At 45.2% G+C, this 23,269-nt stretch overlaps 1 protein-coding gene across 1 annotated transcript in view; it reads right to left on the bottom strand.

Annotated features, from left to right (window-relative positions):
- Positions 1 to 20,940, bottom strand: part of LOC148778179 (NBPF family member NBPF4-like) — a 32,122-nt gene extending 11,182 nt beyond the window's left edge. Inside the window, exons 1-11 of the mRNA XM_088834949.1 lie at positions 20,601 to 20,940; positions 18,522 to 18,636; positions 17,262 to 17,476; positions 15,868 to 15,919; positions 12,182 to 12,396; positions 10,931 to 10,982; positions 9,840 to 10,051; positions 8,840 to 8,891; positions 8,032 to 8,207; positions 6,974 to 7,025; positions 1,525 to 1,691 (exon numbers count right to left, since the gene is read on the bottom strand). Coding sequence (XP_088691075.1) covers positions 1,525 to 1,691; positions 6,974 to 7,025; positions 8,032 to 8,207; positions 8,840 to 8,891; positions 9,840 to 10,051; positions 10,931 to 10,982; positions 12,182 to 12,396; positions 15,868 to 15,919; positions 17,262 to 17,476; positions 18,522 to 18,636; positions 20,601 to 20,778 — 1,486 coding nt within the window. The 5' untranslated portion in view covers positions 20,779 to 20,940. The remainder of the gene's footprint in view (positions 1 to 1,524; positions 1,692 to 6,973; positions 7,026 to 8,031; positions 8,208 to 8,839; positions 8,892 to 9,839; positions 10,052 to 10,930; positions 10,983 to 12,181; positions 12,397 to 15,867; positions 15,920 to 17,261; positions 17,477 to 18,521; positions 18,637 to 20,600) is intronic.
- Between the last annotated feature and the right edge of the window lie 2,329 nt (positions 20,941 to 23,269).

The raw sequence follows: 23,269 nt of genomic DNA, 5'->3' as shown, positions 1-23,269 counted from the left end.
AACAGAGGAGTACAAGAAATCCTGTGGCTGATCAGTAGCCCTGCTTCAACTGACCGCAAGTTACTATAACTGAGAGCGATTCATAAAGGGTGAAAACAGACAACCTTGGGACAGGGACAATTTGTGGTTGTCTGAATGGAAGAGACAGGCATGTTCAGCACTTTCCGATTCCCCTGCACGTGAGATGACCAGATGTCGCCACTGATGTCAGACCCATGTTTCTCCATACTTACCGGGAAGAGATGATGTCTTGATCTTCCTCATCCTCAAGATCAGCAAGATTTTCTATGGATAAATTCAGACAAGTCAAGAAACACTTAGCAGATCTCACTGTGTAAATTAATAATCCAGGGTCCAATACTGCCACGGGGACAACAATATCGGCAGTGAGACGATAGGCTCTTTAAGAAGGATATTCCAGAAGCCTCTAGGTGGGTCTCTCAGATTCTCCTTGGTTTGCTTTCCTGAGCCATCAGGAAAGATATCCCTGCCCTGGTAGAACCTCACCACACTATTCTCCTCCAAGTCTGAGTAAAAAGGTAAAGATTCATCTTCCCCACAGAGCCTGGGGAATAGCCCAAATGCATTCTAGCAGAATACTGTAATACTCAGGCTTTTCTCACCATATGCTGACTGCTTTATCAGAATGATGAGTGGAATGAACAAAACCTGGGATCACATGAATCCTAGTTGTTCCACGGAAACTTCACTCAAGATGATCTTATGAATCAAATTCCTAACAAAAAAATGCTTCTGCTAAAGAAAAAGTAAAAAAAAAAAAAAAAAATCCCAAAAGGATCTCATAACTAGCTTGAAACTTCCACACCCTATGAACTGCTACCCAAGGGGACCTGGCTCATAAAGTAGGTCCATACCACTATCAGATACACAGGTTATCGATAGTTTCCATGAGATTATACCACTGAGATCACATAAAACTTTGAAACTATAGCCCAGACATGGAAGACTCCTTCTTGCTGCACAAAGGATGAGGCACAAGGGTGTTTCTAGACGATGGAAAAACAAGAGACTGATATTTGGCTTCATGGAAATTACAGGGCATAGGCAGATTTTATGTTCAGGATCTAGTACCTAAATGCTTCAGAGGGAGGTAGGCAGCCCACGGGCAAGAGTCCGGAGCTGGGGAACAATATAACATGCGTTCCAAACATGCAGCAGATTGCAATCATGAATGCAACGCCAGAGAGCTTGCCAGAGACTACACAAAGAATAAAATTAGCAACAAAATTTCACGAATATAAGGATTCTTTTCTTGATAAAAAGAGCTCTGTTACACTAACTCCTGCAGGTGAGACACTGGTCGCTGAGATTCTGCCCTTATCCCTCCCCTGTCCCTCTCTGCTCTGATTTGATACCACAAGTCTGTGCTGATGAGATGAGTTCAGGGGACAGAGGGCAGCCTGGAGCAAGAAGAATGCAAAGGCTCGTGATGCCTTCTAAAAATTAAAACTGAGAACATAGTTCTAATCAACCTGAGCCTAGGTCCTGTCTGGGAGAACTCACCGTTTACGTTGAGAGTCCAGAAAACATCTGTACTCTCTGTCGGGAAGGAGTCACTTCTATAAGGATGACAGGAGCCTGCCAGATGATGGCCAATAGAAGCAGCCAGATAACATTCATCCACTGAGTCCGGCTGGACTTCAATCTCTTCTACCACCAGCTGCTCCACGCTGAGATTTGTGGGGTTGGGAGGGCAGATGGTTAAACAAGAGGGATGAGTCAACCTGGAGCCATAGCTGGTTTTGATGGGAGGGGTAAGGGACAAGTGGCAAAAAACAAATGGGGAGACCCCTTAAAGGGATGTAAAAAATCTCCGCTGGCCACAACCCAATCTGGGACCTGAAGGCACTTGCAAAGGGAAAGGGAGAGCGAGTGAGGGCGAGTGAGGGTCAGATGCTCTGAGCACAGAGAAGAAATGAGTTCGAGAGGAAGGAGATGGGCCAGCCCAGGACACATAGTCATGTCACACTCGTCCTCAGAACACAGGGTGACTTCTGATACACCATAAATTTTGTTGAAATTTACATGCTTCATCCAAATGAACACCAACTCTGGCAGCATAATGGACTCCTAGAAATCTTGTGTCTGCAAGACCCAGTTTACTGATATTGTGATGTGACCTGAGGTTTTTTTCCTAGTTAATTTCCTTGCCATGAAATACCTGCCAAAGTCGTAACCCAGAGTGACAGAGGCAGATAAGTACTGCATGCTGGTTTTAACAAAAAGGAGAAAACAGAGGAGTACAAGAAATCCTGTGGCTGATCAGTAGCCCTGCTTCAACTGACCGCAAGTTACTATAACTGAGAGCGATTCATAAAGGGTGAAAACAGACAACCTTGGGACAGGGACAATTTGTGGTTGTCTGAATGGAAGAGACAGGCATGTTCAGCACTTTCCGATTCCCCTGCACGTGAGATGACCAGATGTCACCACTGAGGTCAGACCCATGTTTCTCCATACTTACCGGGAAGAGATGATGTCTTGATCTTCCTCATCCTCAAGATCAGCAAGATTTTCTATGGATAAATTCAGACAAGTCAAGAAACACTTAGCAGATCTCACTGTGTAAATTAATAATCCAGGGTCCAATACTGCCACGGGGACAACAATATCGGCAGTGAGACGATAGGCTCTTTAAGAAGGATATTCCAGAAGCCTCTAGGTGGGTCTCTCAGATTCTCCTTGGTTTGCTTTCCTGAGCCATCAGGAAAGATCTCCCTGCCCTGGTAGAACCTCACCACACTATTCTCCTCCAAGTCTGAGTAAAAAGGTAAAGATTCATCTTCCCCACAGAGTCTGGGGAATAGCCCAAATGCATTCTAGCAGAATACTGTAATACTCAGGCTTTTCTCACCATATGCTGACTGCTTTATCAGAATGATGAGTGGAATGAACAAAACCTGGGATCACATGAAGTTGTTCCACGGAAACTTCACTCAAGATGATCTTATGAATCAAATTCCTAACAAAAAAATGCTTCTGCTAAAGAAAAAGTAAAAAAAAAAAAAATATCCCAAAAGGATCTCATAACTAGCTTGAAACCTCCACACCCTATGAACTGCTACCCAAGGGGACCTGGCTCATAAAGTAGGTCCATACCACTATCAGATACACAGGTTATCGATAGTTTCCATGAGATTATACCACTGAGATCACATAAAACTTTGAAACTATAGCCCAGACATGGAAGACTCCTTCTTGCTGCACAAAGGATGAGGCACAAGGGTGTTTCTAGACGATGGAAAAACAAGAGACTGATATTTGGCTTCATGGAAATTACAGGGCATAGGCAGATTTTATGTTCAGGATCTAGTACCTAAATGCTTCAGAGGGAGGTAGGCAGCCCACGGGCAAGAGTCCGGAGCTGGGGAACAATATAACATGCGTTCCAAACATGCAGCAGATTGCAATCATGAATGCAACGCCAGAGAGCTTGCCAGAGACTACACAAAGAATAAAATTAGCAACAAAATTTCACGAATATAAGGATTCTTTTCTTGATAAAAAGAGCTCTGTTACACTAACTAATGCAGGTGAGACACTGGTCGCTGAGATTCTGCCCTTATCCCTCCCCTGTCCCTCTCTGCTCTGATTTGATACCACAAGTCTGTGCTGATGAGATGAGTTCAGGGGACAGAGGGCAGCCTGGAGCAAGAAGAATGCAAAGGCTCGTGATGCCTTCTAAAAATTAAAACTGAGAACATAGTTCTAATCAACCTGAGCCTAGGTCCTGTCTGGGAGAACTCACCGTTTACGTTGAGAGTCCAGAAAACATCTGTACTCTCTGTCGGGAACGAGTCACTTCTATAAGGATGACAGGAGCCTGCCAGATGATGGCCAATAGAAGCAGCCAGATAACATTCATCCACTGAGTCCGGCTGGACTTCAATCTCTTCTACCACCATCTGCTCCACGCTGAGATTTGTGGGGTTGGGAGGGCAGATGGTTAAACAAGAGGGATGAGTCAACCTGGAGCCATAGCTGGTTTTGATGGGAGGGGTAAGGGACAAGTGGCAAAAAACAAATGGGGAGACCCCTTAAAGGGATGTAAAAAATCTCCGCTGGCCACAACCCAATCTGGGACCTGAAGGCACTTGCAAAGGGAAAGGGAGGGCGAGTGAGGGTCAGATGCTCTGAGCACAGAGAAGAAATGAGTTCGAGAGGAAGGAGATGGGCCAGCCCAGGACACATAGTCATGTCACACTCGTCCTCAGAACACAGGGTGACTTCTGATACACCATAAATTTTGTTGAAATTTACATGCTTCATCCAAATGAACACCAACTCTGGCAGCATAATGGACTCCTAGAAATCTTGTGTCTGCAAGACCCAGTTTACTGATATTGTGATGTGACCTGAGGTTTTTTTCCTAGTTAATTTCCTTGCCATGAAATACCTGCCAAGGTCGTAACCCAGAGTGACAGAGGCAGATAAGTACTGCATGCTGGTTTTAACAAAAAGGAGAAAACAGAGGAGTACAAGAAATCCTGTGGCTGATCAGTAGACCTGCTTCAACTGACCGCAAGTTACTATAACTGAGAGCGATTCATAAAGGGTGAAAACAGACAACCTTGGGACAGGGACAATTTGTGGTTGTCTGAATGGAAGAGACAGGCATGTTCAGCACTTTCCGATTCCCCTGCACGTGAGATGACCAGATGTCACCACTGAGGTCAGACCCATGTTTCTCCATACTTACCGGGAAGAGATGATGTCTTGATCTTCCTCATCCTCAAGATCAGCAAGATTTTCTATGGATAAATTCAGACAAGTCAAGAAACACTTAGCAGATCTCACTGTGTAAATTAATAATCCAGGGTCCAATACTGCCACGGGGACAACAATATCGGCAGTGAGACGATAGGCTCTTTAAGAAGGATATTCCAGAAGCCTCTAGGTGGGTCTCTCAGATTCTCCTTGGTTTGCTTTCCTGAGCCATCAGGAAAGATCTCCCTGCCCTGGTAGAACCTCACCACACTATTCTCCTCCAAGTCTGAGTAAAAAGGTAAAGATTCATCTTCCCCACAGAGTCTGGGGAATAGCCCAAATGCATTCTAGCAGAATACTGTAATACTCAGGCTTTTCTCACCATATGCTGACTGCTTTATCAGAATGATGAGTGGAATGAACAAAACCTGGGATCACATGAATCCTAGTTGTTCCACGGAAACTTCACTCAAGATGATCTTATGAATCAAATTCCTAACAAAAAAATGCTTCTGCTAAAGAAAAAGTAAAAAAAAAAAAAAAAAAATCCCAAAAGGATCTCATAACTAGCTTGAAACTTCCACACCCTATGAACTGCTACCCAAGGGGACCTGGCTCATAAAGTAGGTCCATACCACTATCAGATACACAGGTTATCGATAGTTTCCATGAGATTACACCACTGAGATCACATAAAACTTTGAAACTATAGCCCAGACATGGAAGACTCCTTCTTGCTGCACAAAGGATGAGGCACAAGGGTGTTTCTAGACGATGGAAAAACAAGAGACTGATATTTGGCTTCATGGAAATTACAGGGCATAGGCAGATTTTATGTTCAGGATCTAGTACCTAAATGCTTCAGAGGGAGGTAGGCAGCCCACGGGCAAGAGTCCGGAGCTGGGGAACAATATAACATGCGTTCCAAACATGCAGCAGATTGCAATCATGAATGCAACGCCAGAGAGCTTGCCAGAGACTACACAAAGAATAAAATTAGCAACAAAATTTCACGAATATAAGGATTCTTTTCTTGATAAAAAGAGCTCTGTTACACTAACTCCTGCAGGTGAGACACTGGTCGCTGAGATTCTGCCCTTATCCCTCCCCTGTCCCTCTCTGCTCTGATTTGATACCACAAGTCTGTGCTGATGAGATGAGTTCAGGGGACAGAGGGCAGCCTGGAGCAAGAAGAATGCAAAGGCTCGTGATGCCTTCTAAAAATTAAAACTGAGAACATAGTTCTAATCAACCTGTGCCTAGGTCCTGTCTGGGAGAACTCACCGTTTACGTTGAGAGTCCAGAAAACATCTGTACTCTCTGTTGGGAAGGAGTCACTTCTATAAGGATGACAGGAGCCTGCCAGATGATGGCCAATAGAAGCAGCCAGATAACATTCATCCACTGAGTCCGGCTGGACTTCAATCTCTTCTACCACCATCTGCTCCACGCTGAGATTTGTGGGGTTGGGAGGGCAGATGGTTAAACAAGAGGGATGAGTCAACCTGGAGCCATAGCTGGTTTTGATGGGAGGGGTAAGGGACAAGTGGCAAAAAACAAATGGGGAGACCCCTTAAAGGGATGTAAAAAATCTCCGCTGGCCACAACCCAATCTGGGACCTGAAGGCACTTGCAAAGGGAAAGGGAGAGCGAGTGAGGGCGAGTGAGCGTCAGATGCTCTGAGCACAGAGAAGAAATGAGTTCGAGAGGAAGGAGATGGGCCAGCCCAGGACACATAGTCATGTCACACTCGTCCTCAGAACACAGGGTGACTTCTGATACACCATAAATTTTGTTGAAATTTACATGCTTCATCCAAATGAACACCAACTCTGGCAGCATAATGGACTCCTAGAAATCTTGTGTCTGCAAGACCCAGTTTACTGATATTGTGATGTGACCTGAGGTTTTTTTCCTAGTTAATTTCCTTGCCATGAAATACCTGCCAAGGTCGTAACCCAGAGTGACAGAGGCAGATAAGTACTGCATGCTGGTTTTAACAAAAAGGAGAAAACAGAGGAGTACAAGAAATCCTGTGGCTGATCAGTAGCCCTGCTTCAACTGACCGCAAGTTACTATAACTGAGAGCGATTCATAAAGGGTGAAAACAGACAACCTTGGGACAGGGACAATTTGTGGTTGTCTGAATGGAAGAGACAGGCATGTTCAGCACTTTCCGATTCCCCTGCACGTGAGATGACCAGATGTCGCCACTGATGTCAGACCCATGTTTCTCCATACTTACCGGGAAGAGATGATGTCTTGATCTTCCTCGTCTTCAAGATCAGCAAGATTTTCTATGGATAAATTCAGACAAGTCAAGAAACACTTAGCAGATCTCACTGTGTAAATTAATAATCCAGGGTCCAATACTGCCACGGGGCAACAATATCGGCAGTGAGACGATAGGCTATTTAAGAAGGATATTCCAGAAGCCTCTATTTGGGTCTCTCAGATTCTCCTTGGTTTGCTTTCCTGAGCCATCAGGAAAGATATCCCTGCCCAGGTAAATCCTCACCACAGTATTCTCTTCCAAGTCTGAGTAAAAAGGTAAAGATTCATCTTCCCCACAGAGTCAGGGGAATAGCCCAACTGCATTCTAGCAGAATAGTGTAATACTCAGGCTTTTCTCTCCATATGCTGACTGCTTTATCAGAATGATGTGTGGAATGAACAAAACCTGGGATCACATGAATGCCAGTTGTTCCACAGAAACTTCAGTCATTCATCAGATGCGAAAATGCCAGGGCTCTGCCTTGCTTCATGGAAACACACAAGGAAGGTGATGGGATGGGTCTCTGCATCCTGTGGCCCAATTTATTGGTTTGCAAAGAATGCAATTTAGACGAGACAAACACTGGGGATGACAGCAGTGACACCAGGGAAGCAAGAAATTATTAAGGCTGTTAGCACCCCTAGAAAGGCACAGAAATTCCAGGGACACTTTGGGTATGAAAATTCGAGTAATGTAGGCAAGAAGAGACTTTTCATGGGAATCAAGAAAAATCCAGTCATCTCCAGACACCTGCATTCATACAAGTGAGTGAGTGTGTCACAGCAGCCTTGCATCCGTGATCTAACTTGGAGCCTGGCCCACAGGCTTCACCTGAATGAAGAAGAAAGCACAGTTCCCAGACTCACCTGAGGTCTGTACTTAAAACTCTACCACAGAGTCTGATTCAAATCACCGTCTACAGAGCTTCCCACAGGGAGGATAAATCTCAGCACCCCAGAGGGGAGGAGTACAGAGTCCAGAGTCTACCTGGGCGTCCAGGTGGAGTTCCATCACAAGAAAATACTCACTGGTTACATCCCGGGCATAAGAGACATCCACGCCCTCAAGTGAGAAGACAGCAGCGCTCCTATAAGGCCAGAAGGAGTCTGAGAGGCTAGGAAGAACCGAGTAAGTCAGAGCAGATTCATCCAGAGAGTCCCCTGGGACACCGTTCTCTCTCAGCTGTGGCAGCTGTCTGCTGAACCTGGTGGGGGAGGGAGGGCAGATGATTAAGACAAGATGATGAGAAACTGTGCAGTCCTATCTGGTTCTGATGGAATGTTTGCGTGGTGAAGCACACCGAGGGTCCAATCCATTAGAGAGAAAACTCTGTGTGAGACACAGCGAGGTTGACAGGGCAGAAGAAAGGAAGAAGAGCAGGTGCTCAGTGCTCCGGCCAAATAACAGGCTGATGAACAGACTGAATTCCCTCTAATGGTGCAGTCCCGCCTCACACACAGGGACACAGAACAGTGGCTTTCACACTTCCATTCACATTGCATTCACACTACTGTGACACACATGCCAGCACGCTAACACAAACAGAAAGCAGATAGGCTTCTCACTCTAAAACCACCCCTGCGGTAAAAACTGATGCAAAACACCACTCTGACTTAGGTCACCTGGGTCAACTGACTTGGGTTTTAAACTTGACAAGTAAATAAGAAATGGGAAACAATAGAAGTACCACAGTGAAAGCAGAGAACGCTATGAAAAAGGATAATAGTGGTGGGCAAAACTGACGACACAGTATATTCAGCACTTCCTGTTTTTCCCTGGATCAGAGGTCTGCAGAGGTCATCACTGTGCAAAGAGCCCACAGATATTCAGAATTACCTTGGGGCAACCACCTCTGTTCCTTTCAGGTCATCGAGATCATTCCGGTTTTCTGTAAATAAATTAACAGGAGAGTTATATCAGGCAAATTCCCTTCACAAATGCCCAAACCTGTACCTATCTTCACATGTGGTAACAGGCTATTCAGACAGAAATAATCCAGGAGGCCCTAGAAATAGCCTCATAAGGTGGCAGTGGGTTTCCTTCTTGAGCTATTGGACAAATTTCCTTGATATGATACGTCATTTGCAGAGTATCCTGGTCCTGAGTCTGTGCAAATAGCTAAATGCATCCTTTTACTCACAGTTCCTGGGGAACAACTAAGCTACATCCTCAGCCTGCTATAATACTCAGGCTTTTTTCATCTGAAATGCTGTTTACTAATGGGGTAAGTGATTACACACTGAGATTAAATGGGAGTAGAATCCATTCACCATCAAGTCAAATGAAACTCAAAGCTGAAAACAGTGGCCATTCATCAGGTTGGGAAGTTCCAGGGCCCTGCCTTACCTCAGAGAATCATACCAAAAGATGACAGTCAGGCTTATTTCTGGTTTCAGAAGACTTCGAACAAGGTAAGTCAAAGGAAGAGAGAGAGACTATGGGTTGACAGAAGTGAACCAAAGTAGTGGCGTCTCCAAAGATATAAACAAGACTGCCAAAAGCCTTGGACAGGTGTAGGAACTCAGGGACATTACCCAGAAATGAAAATTCAAGCATTTCATGTGAGATGAGAGGTCCATTCAAAGTTAGGAAGCCTGAAAGGGACCTCCTGTGCCACAACTGCTGAGGGACACGTGAGTCTGGTGGGACCGCCTTGGGTAGAGTGGTTCCCCACAGGGACAACTGTGACTGGGAACTGAGCAAAGTCCGTTCACAGAATGTCTCATTGTAAATGCAGTTAGAGTCCGGTTCAAATCAGGCTTCAGTATAGAAGCACAGGGTCTCTTAAAGGGGGTTAATTCTCCCAGAGTAGACTAACAGATATATTGCAGACTACCTGGGAGACCAGTTGGAATTTCATCCTCTTCAGCATGAGAGCAACCACAGGCTCCGTCCACAGCAGACGCCACATTCACTTCATCAAATGCAAATTTTCCATCACTGGAAGGCTGGTTGCAGGCAGAACCTTCCTGGAGAGTTGAAGGTACTGAAACACATTCATCTTGGGGTTGCTGGAACACCACCTTCTTTTCATCTTGCAAGTTCACGCTGTGTCAGATGGAGAAGGGATGACAGAAGATTAAGAGGATTTCACCCCAAGCCATCTAACTGGTTTTGCTGACAGGCATTGAGAGTGGTCACAGAAAGCAAAAGGGCAGGCCCCTTAAGGAGGGAAGTAACTCCTCCTGATGTAGAGTGGAAGGTGACTGACATGGGTGGGAGACAGACAGCAGGTTCTCTGGGCACTGGGCACACAACCAGCAGTTGAAGAAGGAGACGGAATTTTCCCTACACGCTAACGTCATGGTCCCCAGCACACACAGAGGACTGGGACAGTGGTTCAGACTTTTCTGCACACACTATGTTGACTGGATAGCCTGTGTCCAAGTGAACACAGCTTTTAAGAAGTTAAAGATTTGTTTGACTTTGGACTCTATTTCATTTAATTTTAAAATTTTTATTTGCACAAATATGACTTCAAAACCAGTTTTTCAGAGTTGGAGAAAAAAGTGTTGTTGACTAGATATTCTGCTTTCAAGAACTATTTTTTCAATATTCTGTTGTAATATGAATATTGTTCTATTTTCTTCCCTTGAAATCCAATATTTACCAACATGCTGATGCCAAACCAGTGCAAGACCCATAGGATCTCACCCTACTTTAGCCACTCAGGAGAAAACACATGAATATGGGAACGCCCAGGTTTAGTTATTTCACCTGGGTCAACTCACTGTACATTACTCAACTTGAAGGATTAAAAAGTGGAAATGCACAAACTTCTGAAGCATAAATAGACAACACAGTTAGAGATAATTGCTGTTGAATGGATGGATGAAAGAGTTCCATAGAGTACTTCCTCTTTTTCTCTGGATCTGAGGTCTCCTGCTGTCACCACTGACATTCACAGCCCACAGATCTTCAAATTACCTGGGAAATGTGAGCTCTTGTCCACTCACTTGCTTGTGATAATTTTCATTGTCTGGTAGGAAATTCAGAGACAGAAGGTCATAATAAGCAAATCAGACCTCGCATATATCTACTCAGTAAATACCTGTACAACAAGGACATTAAAATTCTCATTGGAAGAACATAATGCAAGGATATTCTAGGACACTTAAGTCTTATGAGAATGAGACTGGACTGCTTCCAGACCCATCGAGGAAATTTGCTGCTTGATGTGGTATCTCTCCCAACATCCTTTGTTCTGAGTCTGAATAAGCAGTAAAAATGTATTTTCCACAGAGATGCTAGAACATGAGCTGTTATGTTCTAGAATTATTTCTATAGTACTGCTTAATCCCATCAGATTATGTGGTTGTTGATGGTTTAGAGGAATTTATACTTGAGACTAGAGTGATGGGTGAATTGTGAAAGGGTTAGCCGCTCAGTAGTGTCTCTCTCTTTGTGATTGTATGGACGACAGCCCACCAGGCTCCTCTGTCCATGGAATTCTCCACACAAGAATACTAGAGTGTGTGCCATTCTCTTCTCCAGAGGATCTTCATGATTCAGGGATTGAACCTGGGTCTCCTGCATTGAGGACAGATTCTTTACCATCTGAGCCACCAGGGAAGCCCAGTGAATTGTATTAACCCCCAAATCAAAAAGAATCTTTGGTGCCACACAGCCGTCGCCGTTCAAGGCTGGAGGAACTGCCAGAGCCCAGCCTTGCTTCATGGAAACTTCCAAGCAAGGCAATGGTACAAGTGTATCTGTCTTGGTGTTCAGATGACATGTTAGCTAAGACCTGCCAGCATCGAGAAAAGGGGGTCTGGGGCTGAGAGCAGTCAAACAAAACCTGGAAATCAGCTCTCCTTATAAAGAGGCGAGTCTGTCATCATTTCTGGAGAGCCCAGGAACATTTACCAAAATCAGATCATTGCAGCTAACAACATGCTGGCTCCAAACTAGTTCTGACAGACACCTCCTGTGGATTTGCAGCTGAGGTGGGTGAGCGTTGTCACAAGTGATTTGGGTCGAATGCCTGACACTGGGGTCAGGGTGACAGAGAAGCCTGGAGCCAAAAAAAGAATGAAAGCTCCCTGACCCACCTGATGTCTGTGCTCCATAACAGACCCTTGTCCCTGGTTTCAATGTAGATGTGTCTATGCAACCTGTCCTCAGAGATGACCTTCCTTGGTCTACAGAGCATGTGAGGACAGATAATACGGGGGCTACCTGAGATATTGGTTGGCATTTCATCTTCTTTAGCATGAGAGCAACCACAGGCTCCATCCGGACCAAGGTCTACTTCCAGTTCATTAAATTGAAGTTTGTCATTACTGTAAGGCTGGTGGCTGTCAGAACTTCCTTGGAGAATTGAAGGCATCAAAACACATTCATCCTTGCATTCTTCAGGCACTTCCTTCTTTTCAACCTCCTGCAGCTCCATGCTGTGCCAGATGGGAAAGGAATGACAGGAAATTAAATGAAGATCTGACTGCAAGCCATTCTGGCTGGTTTTGACAGGAGGCATGGGGCGTGGTCACAGAGGGTAAAAGAGCAGGCCCCTTAAAGAAAGAAGGAACTATCCTCTCTTATATGAAGTGGAGTGTGTCTGTCTGGGGATGGGAGAGGGGGAGAAGCAGGTACCCTACAAACTGGCCACAAACCTCTGATGAGGAAGGAGACTCAACCATCCCAGGAAGATCTTTTCAGGAACAGGAAGCACAAAGGAACTTCTACAACAAGTGCTTCCACTGGGTCCTAAGTCATGTTGAATTGAAGACAAAGTAGGCAAGTGAATAAGGGCTTCCCCAGTGGCTCAGTGGTAAAGAATCTGCCTGCCCATGCAGGATATGCAGCTTCGTCCGTGGGCCAGGAAGATCCCTTGGAGAAGGAAATGGCAACCCACTCCAGGATTCTTGGTGGGAAAATGCCATGGACAGAGGAGCCTGGTATACTCCAGTCCATGGGGGTCACAAAGATTCAGCGATGACTGAGCAACTGAGCATGCACAGTGAAGTGAATACAAATATTAAAGCTTTATAAACTCTCGGAGATCCTCTACCTTCTCTTTAGTAATTAAAAGGCCTCCAAGGCCTCTTTCACTTACTATTGTCACAGACAACCAATACTGCATAGGAACCTGGAATGTTAGGTCCATGTTTCAAGACACATTGGAAATGGTCAAACAGGAGATGGCAAGAGTGAACGTCAACATTTTAGGAATCAGAGACCTAAAATAGACTGGAATGGGTGAATTTAACTCAGATGATTATTATATCTACTACTGTGGGCAAGAATCCCTTAAAAGAAATGGAATAGCCATCATAGTTAACAAAAGAGTCCGAAATGCAGTACTTGGATGCAAGCTCAGAAACGGCAGAATGATCTCTGTTCATTTCCAAGGAAAATGATTCAATATCACGGTAATCCAAGTCTATGACCCGGCCAATAATGCTCAAGAAGCTGAAGTAGAACGGTTCTGTGAAGACCTACAAGAACTTTTAGAACTAAAACCCATAAAATATGTCCTTTTCATTATAGGGGACTGGAATGCAAAAGTAGGAAGTCAAGAAACACCTGGAGTAACAGGCAAATTTGACCTTGGAGTACAGAATAAAGCAGGGCAAAGGCTAATAGAGTTTTGTCAAGAGAACGCACTGGTCATAGCAACACGCTCTTCCAACAACTCAAGTGAAGACTTTACACATGGACATCACCAGATGGTCGACACCAAAATCAGATCGATTATACTCTTTGCAGCCAGAATAGGAGAAGTTCTATATAGTCAGCAAAAAGAAGACCGGGAGCTGACTGTGGCTCAGACCATGAAGCCCTTATTGCAAAATTCAGACTTAAATTGAAGCAAGTAGGGAAAACCACTAGACCATTCAGGTATGACCCAAATCATATCCCTTATGATTATACAGTGGAGGTGAGAAATAGGTTTAAGGGACTAGATCTGATAGAGTGCCTGATGAACTATGGATGGAGGTTCGTGACATTGTTCAGAGACAAGGATCAATACTATCCCCAAGAAAAAGAAATGCAAAAACAGCAAAATGGCTGTCTGAGGAGGTATTACAAATTTCTGTGAAAAGAAGAGAAGGGAAAGAAAAGGAAAGATATACCCATTTGAATGCAGAGTTCCAAAGAATAGCAAGGAGAGATAAGAAAGCCTTCCTCAGCGATCAATGCAAAGAAATAGAGGAAAACAATAGAATGGGAAAGACTGGAGATCTCTTCAAGAAAATTAGAGATACCAAGGGAACATTTCATGCAAAGATGGGCTCGATAAAGGACAGAAATGGTATGGACCTAACAGAAGCAGAAGATATTAAGAGGTGGCAACAATACACAGAGGAACTATACAAAAATTATTTTCACAATCCAGATAACCACGACTGTGTATTCACTCACCTAGAGCCAGACATCCTGGAATGGGAAGTCAACTGGGCCTTAGCAAGCATCACGACAAACAAAACTGGTGGAGGTGATGGGATTCCAGTTGAGCTATTTCAAATCCTAAAAGATAATGCTGTGAAAGTGCTGCACTCAATATGCCAGCAAATTTGGAAAACTCAGCAGTGGCCACAGGACTGGAAAAGGTCGTTTTTCATTCCAATCCCAAAGAAAGGCAATGCCAGAGAATGCTCAAACTACTGCACAATTGCACTCATTTCACACGCTAGTAAAGAAACGCTCAAAATTCTCCTAGCCAGGCTGCAACAATATGTGAACCATCAACTTCCGGATGTGCAAGCTGGGATTAGAAAAGGCAAAGGAACCAGGGATCAAATTGCCAACATCCATTGGATCATCAAAAACGCAAGAGAGTTCCAGAAAAACATCTATTATGCTTTACAGACTATGCCTTTGACTGTGTGCATCACCACAAACTGGAAAATTTTGAAAGAGATGGGAATACCAGACCACATGACCTGCCTCTTGAGAAATCAATATGCAGGTCGGGAAGCAACAGTTAGAACTGGACATAAAGCAACAGACTATTTCCAAATAGGAAAAGGAGTATATCAAGGCTGTATATTGTCACCCTGTTTATTTAACTTACATGCAGATTACATCATGAGAAACGCTGGGCTGGATGAAGCACAAGCTGGAATCAAGATTGCCAAGAGAAATATCAATCACCTCGGATATGCAGATGACACCACCCTTATGGCAGAAAGCAAAGAAGAACTGAAGTACCTCTTGATGAACGTGAAAGGGGAGAATGAAAAGGCTGGCTAAAGCTCAACATTCAGAAAACTAAGACCATGGTGATTGGTCCCTTCGTTTCATGGCAAATAGATTGGGAGACAGTGGAACCACTGGCAGACTTCTTTTGGGGGTCTCCAAAATCACTGCAGATGGTGATTGCAGCCATGAAATTAAAAAATGCTTACTCCTTGGAAGAAAAGTTATGACCAACCTAGACAGCATACTTTGCCAACAAAGGTCCATGTAGTCAAAGCTATGGTTTTTCCAGTAGTCACGTATGGATGTAGGAGTTGGACTATAAAGAGATCTGAATGCCAAAGAACTGATACTTTTGAGCTGTGGTGTTGGAGAAGACCCTTGAGAGTCCCTTGGACTGCAAGGAGATCCAACCAGTCCATCCCAAAGGGAATCAGTCCTGAATATTCACTGGAAGGACCTATGTTGAGGCTGAAACTCCAATACTTTGGCCATCTGATGCGAACATCTGACTCATTTGAAAAGACCCTGATGCTGTGAAAGATTGAAGGCTGGAGAAGGGGATGAGATGGTTGGATAGGATCACCGACTCAATGGACATGAGTTTGAGTAAACTCTGGGAGTTGGTGATGGACAGGGAGGCCTGGTGTGCTGCAGTCCATGGGGTCACAAACAGTCGGACATGACTGAGTGACTGAGCAGAATGGATAGTGAATTGTTACCTGGGGGTTACGGTTTCTTGTACTTGTTCATCGTCTTCATCTTCATAAATTTCTGCAAACAAAATCAAAAATATCCAGTCAGCCTCTAGTCACTTCTCCCACTGCAAACACAGGGACTCATATGGTCACAGAGTCATAAATATCTATGTGTGAGTTAACACTGTATGGAAGTTTTAATGTATTGTCTTTAAACAACTGCCCGAGCATGGATTTCTGATCCAACAGGCAGTCTGTTTCTAAACTGGTAGATCATCCTCAGGACACCTTCTGCTTGAAATTGGGCAAACATTTGAATTGTCTTTTCTTCCTTATATCACCTCACATTGTCCACCTTCCATCTCCACTCCCGCAAATGTTTCGTCCATCCTGCCACAAATTCCGCCAAAGACACAGCCTCTATAAACCTTCTCAGGTCTCACAAAATGCCCTCCTTTCTCTAAGCAGAACAACCACGTCCCACATCCCTCCATCTGGGAACATCCTGGCTCTTCAAGGGGGCTTTTGTGTGTTCTCTGGGAAAGTCTCTCCATGGAAAGTGAGTGTTCCAGTTTAAAACATTTTCCCAGCACCACGTCCAATTCTATCAAGTACCTAACCAACACGACAAAGTGAACGGTTTTCTTTTTTCTGCAGTATATTTGTAAATATTCCCAAATTTAATCATTATAGCTACCATCAACAGATTATTCATCCATTTTACAGATGAGAAAACAGTTACTAACATAAGAAAAATCAATCATTCTCACATAGTTAAACACACAGCACTCAGCCTGGAACCTGGGAACTTCCAAGCTTCATCTAGGGCTCTGTTCACTCTCACAAGCGGCCTCCTGTCACCTCCTCCTTTCTGGGCTTTAATGCTGGCTGGATGTGGCCTCCTGCCCCAGTGGCCATGGTCCATCAGGGAGGAAGCAGACCATTGGGATACAGTGACCTCCACCCTGTGCATTTCTCCTCTGTCCTCTTAAGACAATCCTGCTCCTGCTGCTGCTGCTGCTGCTAAGTCACTTCAGTCGTGTCCGACTCTGTGTGACCCCATAGACGGCAGCCCATCAGGCTCCCCCGTCCCTGGGATTCTCCAGGCAAGAACACTGGAGTGGGTTGCCATTTCCTTCTCCAATGTGTGAAAGTGAAAAGGGAAAGTGAAGTCGCTCAGTCATGTCTGACTCGTAGCGACCGCATGGACTGCAGCCTACCAGGCTCCTCCGTCCATGGGATTTTCTAGGCAAGAGTACTGGAGTGGCTTGCCGTCGCCTTCTCCAATCCTGCTCCTACATAGCCCCAAATAGGACACGAAACAGGAAAGCTGATAAACATTCCTAGTGGAGGTGTTCATCTTATCTACTGGGGACCTAGGAGAGGATCAGTGCTATCAGGGCCCGTGGCCCCCTCACCTGGACTGAACTTGCAGGCAAGGCGCTCTGCCAGTCGGTATCCCTCAGACAGGCTCTCTCGGAAGCCCTGCCCCTGGTGGTTGTCCAGGTCATTGTGGGTGAGGAGGTCCTTGAGGCGCTGCTTGAGCAGGACAGAGTCATCTTTCCCATCCCGTAGTGTCTGCCGTAACTGGGTCAGCTCTCGTGCCTGACTTCGAATTAGGACATCACACGTCCTAGGTGGAACAGAAGACACAATTGTAAAAGGCAAAGAGTTAGATGAAAGACAGGGATTTCTGTGAGAACATCCCCAAGGAGACCTCGAAACAGAATTCTGGCACATATCTGATGACCGGCTCAAGTCACTCAGTTGGGTCCGATTCTTGCGACCCCATGGACTATAGTGCACCAGTCTCCTCTGCCCATCGGGTCATCTTGGTAAGAATACTGGAGTGGGTTGCCATTTCCTACTCCATATCTGATGACTGGCCTATGTCAAAGAGAAAGAAGGTAAACAAAGGTTTCCTCTGTATCAGAAAGTACTCCTGTAAGATTCCGTGACATTCCAGTCATCTTGTCTTTCTATAAAGATAACCTAATGTCTTCCCTGGTGGCTCAGATGGTAAAGAACCTGACTGACAGTTCAAAAAACACAAGAGATGCAGGTTTGATCCCTGAGTCAGGAACATTGCCTGGAGAAGGAAATGGCAACTCATTCCAGTATTCTTGCCTGGAAACTTCATGGACAGGGGAGCCTGGTGGGCTACAGTCCATGGGTCATGAAGAGTCAGACACTATCAAGTTACACGCATGCATCACTGGCTTCCTAAATCTGCATCACAAAGATGTCTCTTCGGGTCCTCACTCGGCCATGCCCATTTCAGGAAAAAAATACACAGAGTATTTTCTGTATTTCTAATGTGGCAACACAAAGTACTGTCCAGTGAATGACACACAGCCAGTCATAGAGTTTGAAATGTGAATTGTAAAGAACATAAGAATGATGTCAAGAAAGCATTTTAGGATGTAGTCAGTCAGGAGAGGGTTGTGATTAAAGGCAAATAAGGTGCCAATGGCACAACATTGTGAATGAGCCAAGTGCCACTGGTTCACTTGAACGCAGTGAATCTCATGATGTGATTCAAGTCATTTGTTTATTTAAAAGCAAGGTAAATCACTTCCTGAAGAATAACTGGAGTCCATAATTCACCAATCGGGGTTCTCCACCTCGTTTATAATATTGTGCCCTGTGCCTGCCATGAGCATTCCTGCCCTCCTTACCTCAGCCTTTCATCCAGCGTTGGCTTCTCTGCCAGCTTCTCTGCTGGCCTCTGCACCTCAAACATCAGCTTCTCTCCCAGCACGGATTCAACGATGTCCTTACATGCTTCACACTCTGAGGAAAGAGACACACTGCCTCAGGGAAAGCTGACCTTGCTGCTGTGGTCACTGCCTTCAAGGGAACAGGATGGGCCACCTCAGTGGTGGCTGTAACTCCTTCTCCATTCTCTATGGAGAGATTTCCACATCTGATTCCCCAGAGACTGAACCGAGGGGATCCCCATTTTAGAGCTGAGGAAAGAGAAGCTCCTTGGCACAGAACCTAACTAGACAAGATGAACTGCCATTTCTCAAAGTCAGAATGCACACCCCGAGACTGACCCTGAATCCTGGGCCACAAAACCAAGACCTGCAGCCTCTTAGATGAGACACTGAGCAGGGGCCTGGGGTGGCGATTCCGGTGTGGTTGGGAAGGCTCCTAGGACTACAGGACTGCTGGTTCTCTCATGCTGGCATTTCAGTAACAAACAAGGGTCTCAAGGCATAAACCTCACCTGGACACGCTTTGTGAAATAGAATACATGAAACTCTAAGGACCTGAAAGAGAGATGCCCAAACACTGAGAAAGCCTGTGTTGTTAGGAACAGTAGAACTATGAACTAAGTGTACTGACACTGAGCCAGGCACGACCGTCAGGGCTTTGTCAGATTCACTCAGTATTCACTACAACTCAAACAATAGTTACTATTACAGCAACAGACAGACAGAGGAGGAAACAGAGGCACAGAAAGGTTGCCAACAGGCATGTGAGCCCAGGAGACCTGGCCAGAGTCCATGTCTGTCACACTGTGCTGTGGGGACCTCCACGCCAGGGTGCTGGTGAGACATTTCTTCTTCACCCGCCTCACAATTTCTTTCTTAGAATTTTGCTACTATCATAAGGAGCGGTGTAAATGAAACTTAGTTTCTCCTTTCCCCAAAGCTCATCCTTTCACTTTCTTAAATAGTAGGCTTTACTTCTTACTTGTCTCTGTGTCAGTCATTTTGTAATAACTCCCTCATTGCTTCATTGGAAATGACTGTAGGAAAGTGACACAGACACAAGTTGTCAAGATTCCTCTCATCCCCTTGTTATGCATGTACCCTGGTCATGACTTCTTTCCTTACTCCAGGCCCCTCTTACTGAACAGGCAAAAATGATTCCAATTGCCAGGCTGCCTATGCATGCAAAGGGCTCCTCACACTCTGCCTGGGTTTTTACGGGGGCTGGTTCTCTCTCCCACTTAGCATCATCCTCATGTTAGTCACACATCTTATGGCACAGACTCAGGGTCCCCCGGACTACTGGTCAACCTGTATCACTGAAGTTTCACCAGCTCAAGTGGGGAGAGAGGGGAAAGTGAAGATTGTCTGATTTCACCAGACACACCTTCATTATTGCCACAGAGTGTCAAATGGCTTTCTTGGACTCAGGAAGGAGAACCTGCTCACTCAGAAAGCACGGCTTCCTTCTCACCAGGGAGTCTCTGTCTTGATGGCATCCCAGAGACCATGGTTTCAATGAGAAGCAGACTCATCCTTAAGCTCCTTTAAATCATATTCCCTGCTTCTCACAGTGTCTAACCACATGTTACCCCGGTGTAACTAGCACAGGGCTTTGCCAACGGAACCTCAGGGAACCTCAAACTGATGGAGTTCATTAGTACCAGAGGTTTAGCCAAGAGGCATGCAGGATCAGATACAGAACAGAAAAGATTCCAGTCAACACAGCTTAGTTTGCGCCCGAGAGACACAAGAACTCCTGTGCCTGCACCAGGAATCACTGTCTGGAATTTTAACTTTAGTCTCACCCTACACATCACTAAAAACTTGGAAAAGTGCCTCCACTCCTTGTGCCTCAGTTTTCCCAGCCTCAGGAAACTGAAGGCAAAAGAGCCACTACTACCTTTCCTGGCTTGTCCTCAGAATGGAATTCAAAACGACAAAGGGAAAAGGAGACCAATCCTGGAGACTTATAGTTTCTTAGAGGAAAGACAATGATCATTCATTGCTTGGGTGACCATGACCCCAGAAACTTACTGTTTTTCTGCAGCTGGTTGGCCAGGGAGTAAGCAGTAGCTTCGGATATGAGGAGTTTCTCTTTGACGTCTCTGAAGTCCTGCTTGTACTTTGCCAGCTCCAACAAAACCTCCTGGCTGACTTCCGTGAGGTTACGTTCTGCCCTCAGATCCGATAAAGAGGGAAGACATACTGCCATGGTGACATGTGGTAGAAGGGGTAGAAGCCAGGGGTGGGGAGGACACCCCCAGTATATGGGGGATTAAAGACAAGCAAAATCACGTCGGTTTAATCAGCACTGAGGGATGACAAAAACTGGAATTCCTGACTTGCTATTGGGAACAACTAGAGGGTTCTCTACTACAAGAAGTTGAAGATGCTAGAGCTCAGAGCCAAAGGTGCTGTGTGCGGCTCAGACTCAGACAGGAGTGAAGGAGGGGGACCCAGCCTGCTAGGTGACCATCTGGAGTTGCCATAACAGAACTGGCGGGGGAGGGGTTCATGGAATCTTGGGGGACCCTGCCTTCCAGGTGCCTAGGCCTTGACCGTTTGTGGCCATCACCACTGATAGCACCCAAGCCCTCAGCAGCCACTCTTAGGTTGTCTACACACGTCCCGATACCACTGACCTATCTACTTCCCAAAACTATCTAAGCTGAATTCCCATTGTTCATTCTTCTGTGTATAAAAAGATTCGAGCGAGAAATACTTGGCCAGCAGGTCTTCATTTCTGTCGGGCTATCATAAAGTCACCTCAGTTCAGTACATTTCAGTCGCTCAGTCATGTCTGACTCTTTGCAACTCCATGGACTGCAGCACACCAGGCCTCCCTGTCCATCATCGACTCCTGGAGTCCACTCAAACTCAAGTCCATTGAGTTGGGGATGCCATCCAACCATTTCATCCTCTGTCTTCCCCTTCTCCTCCCAACTTCAATCTTTCCCAGCATCAGGGTCTTTTCCAGTGAGTCAGTTCTTTCCCTCAGGTGACCAAAGTATTGGAGTTCCAGCCTCAGCATCAGTCCTTCCAAGGAATATTCAGGATTGATTTCCTTTAGGATGGACTGGTTTGATCTCCTTGTAATCCAAGGGACTCTCAAGAGTCTTCTCCGATACCACAGTTCCAAAGCATCAATTCTTCGGCACTCGCTTTCTTTACAGTCCAACTCTCACATGCATACATGACCACTGGAAAAACTATATCACCTCATCTCTTTTAACAGATCTTAAGGCTTTTCCACAAGTGAAGGATGTCAAACTTGTAGCCTGTCATGAACTTCTTCTGTAGGTATTCTCCAGTTTAGTCTGTGTCCTAAAAACTGTAGGATAAAAATCAGAGTACAATACTAAGTGATGAAATAATCTTTAAACATATATTCTGTCCCATCTCAGAATTCTTTTGCTGCATCCTGTTGTTATGCCCATTTCTTCCTTTACTGGGCAACATGTTGGCTTCAGAATAAACTTAAATATGACATCCCTACCTTCTAAATTCTTCCTCTGCGTCTGGGTTGTTCTATTTTTTTTTTAATGTTACTAAACACTGCACTTCATACTTTCATTTATGTATTTCATTGAGCCTCACAAGAGCTCTTTCCAAGCTGTCAAAGTGACTAAAAGAGTTTCTGTGGATGTCCTTGAAAACATGGTGTGCTTGTGCTCAGTCACTTCATTCGTGTCTGACTCTTTGCGATCCCAGGACTGCAGCCCGTCAGGCTCCTCTGTCTATGGGGATTCCCTAGGCAAGCATACTGGAGTGGGTTGCTATGCCCTCCTTCCAGGGGATCTTCCTGACCCAGGGATCGAACCCACATCTCCTGTGTCTCCTGCATTGCAGACTGATTCTTTACCATGAGCCACTGAATACATGGGCTGCCTATCTGTTTAGGAAAGGTTTGACTGCCTCATGCTATTGTTCTCTGCTCATTCAGCTCACCCACATATCGAACAGACCAGGGTTCCAGAGCAGTGTTTGTGGCACACAGTTTGATCCAACTCTTGGAGTTTTCCTCATGCCACTGACCTGTGGTTATATTCCAAAAACAGAGCATGGTGAAGTTCAAGTCGTAGGGCAGGGATCATGATGATCCAAAGGGAACATAAGTATTGTGTTCAGTGATACAGAAGCTGAGTTTGAGGAGAGACAGGCAGGCCCTCGGATAGTGATGGTCTGAACCAACTCCTCACTTCCTCAGCATCTCGTCCTACCCGGGTCTTGTGAGTCAGAGACTTGGGGAACCCGTACAGCATCCGTCTCTTCAGTTGAGCTGTTGGTCTACCTGGATGGAGGGTGAAATGGGGATGACAACAGGCCACTGGGCATTTGTTCATGTTAATGTAAGAGATGCAAAACTGGAACTACTATTTATGAAAGCTAATCTTCCCCACACCCCACGCGGTCCTCCCACTACAGTGATTCATGATACTTGGGGCGTGAGACTCAGCAAAGGCTTTAGGGAAATCTATTTTCCCGTTGCTGTGGGGCCTGACATTCTGTGGGGGAAAGAAAAACGTGCCAAGTTTCTTCATTTAAATGTGATGAAACCAAAAAAGCTCACAAAAGATATCTGACTTGAGGTCAAACAGGGATGAATTTTGCCATGCTACAGAAGTATATAACAGGTATAGTTCATTGACTGACACCGCGCCAGGCATTTCACACATATTATGATACTTTCGTTCATCATAATC

This window comes from Moschus berezovskii, chromosome 4 (genome assembly GCF_049115385.1).
Source record: "Moschus berezovskii isolate FMDL1 chromosome 4, NW_MosBer_1.0, whole genome shotgun sequence".
Lineage (NCBI taxonomy): Eukaryota > Metazoa > Chordata > Mammalia > Artiodactyla > Moschidae > Moschus > Moschus berezovskii.
This window is presented reverse-complemented; position numbering and strand designations above follow the sequence as displayed.